Source organism: Salvelinus namaycush, unplaced genomic scaffold (assembly GCF_016432855.1).
Source record: "Salvelinus namaycush isolate Seneca unplaced genomic scaffold, SaNama_1.0 Scaffold3780, whole genome shotgun sequence".
NCBI lineage: Eukaryota > Metazoa > Chordata > Actinopteri > Salmoniformes > Salmonidae > Salvelinus > Salvelinus namaycush.
The window spans coordinates 17,631-18,880 of NW_024060764.1; the positions used below are offsets into that span (position 1 = coordinate 17,631).

A 1,250-nucleotide genomic window follows, 5' to 3' on the forward strand; every position below is an offset into this window, starting at 1 on the left:
GACTGACTGACTGGCTGACTGACTAACTGACTGGCTGGCTGACTAACTGACTGGCTGACTAACTGTCTGACTAACTAACTTGCTGGCTGACTAACTGACTGGCTGGCTGACTAACTGGCTGGCTGACTAACTGGCTGGCTGACTAACTGGCTGGCTGGCTGACTGACTGACTAACTACCTGGCTGACTAACTGGCTGGCTGACTAACTGACTGACTGTCTGACTAACTAACTGGCTGGCTGGCTGACTAACTGACTGGCTGACTGACTGGCTGACTGGCTGACTAACTGGCTGACTGACTAACTGACTGGCTGACTGGCTGACTAACTGGCTGACTGGCTGACTAACTAACTGACTGTCTGACTGGCTGACTAACTGACTGGATGACTGACTGACTGACTGACTGGCTGACTAACTGACTGACTGACTGGCTGACTGTCTGACTAACTGACTGTCTGACTGACTGACTGGCTGACTAACTAACTGACTGGCTAACTGACTGGCTGACTGACTGACTGACTGGCTGACTGGCTGGCTGACTGGCTGACTACCTGATTGGCCGACTGGCTGACTGACTGACTGGCTAACTGGCTGACTAACTGACTGGCTGACTGGTTGACTGACTGACTGGCTAACTGGCTGACTGGCTGACTGACTGACTAACTGGCTGACTGGCTGACTAACTGACTGACTGGCTGGCTGACTGGCTGGCTGACTAACTGACTGACTGACTGACTGACTGACTGGCTGACTAACTGACTGACTGACTGGCTGACTAACTGACTGGCTGACTAACTGACTGACTGGCTGACTGACTGACTGACTGACTAACTGACTGGCTGACTGACTGGCTGACTAACTGACTGACTGGCTGACTAACTGACTGACTGACTGACTGACTGACTGACTGACTGGCTGACTGACTGACTGGCTGACTAACTGACTGACTGACTGACTGACTGGACTGACTGACTGACTGACTGACTGACTGACTGACTGACTGACTGACTAACTGGCTGACTAACTGACTAACTGACTGGCTGACTAACTGACTGACTGACTGACTGGCTGACTGACTGGCTGACTGACTAACTGACTGGCTGGCTGACTAACTGACTGGCTGACTGACTGGCTGACTAACTGACTGGCTGACTAACTGACTGGCTGACTGACTGGCTGAATGGATTAATGAACTTAATGAACTGACTGTCCCTCATTACAGCCTGTTCTACTTTATTGACAGAAGCTCAT

At 51.3% G+C, this 1,250-nt stretch overlaps 1 protein-coding gene across 1 annotated transcript; it reads right to left on the reverse strand.

Moving 5' to 3' along the window:
* Positions 1-272: 272 nt before the first annotated feature.
* On the reverse strand, positions 273-752 carry LOC120040748 (uncharacterized protein HI_1058-like; the record flags this gene model as incomplete). Its single annotated transcript, XM_038985795.1, has 2 exons — positions 273-392; positions 681-752. Coding segments are annotated over 2 exons (192 nt in total), but the record flags the coding sequence as incomplete, so codon positions are not given.
* Between the last annotated feature and the right edge of the window lie 498 nt (positions 753-1,250).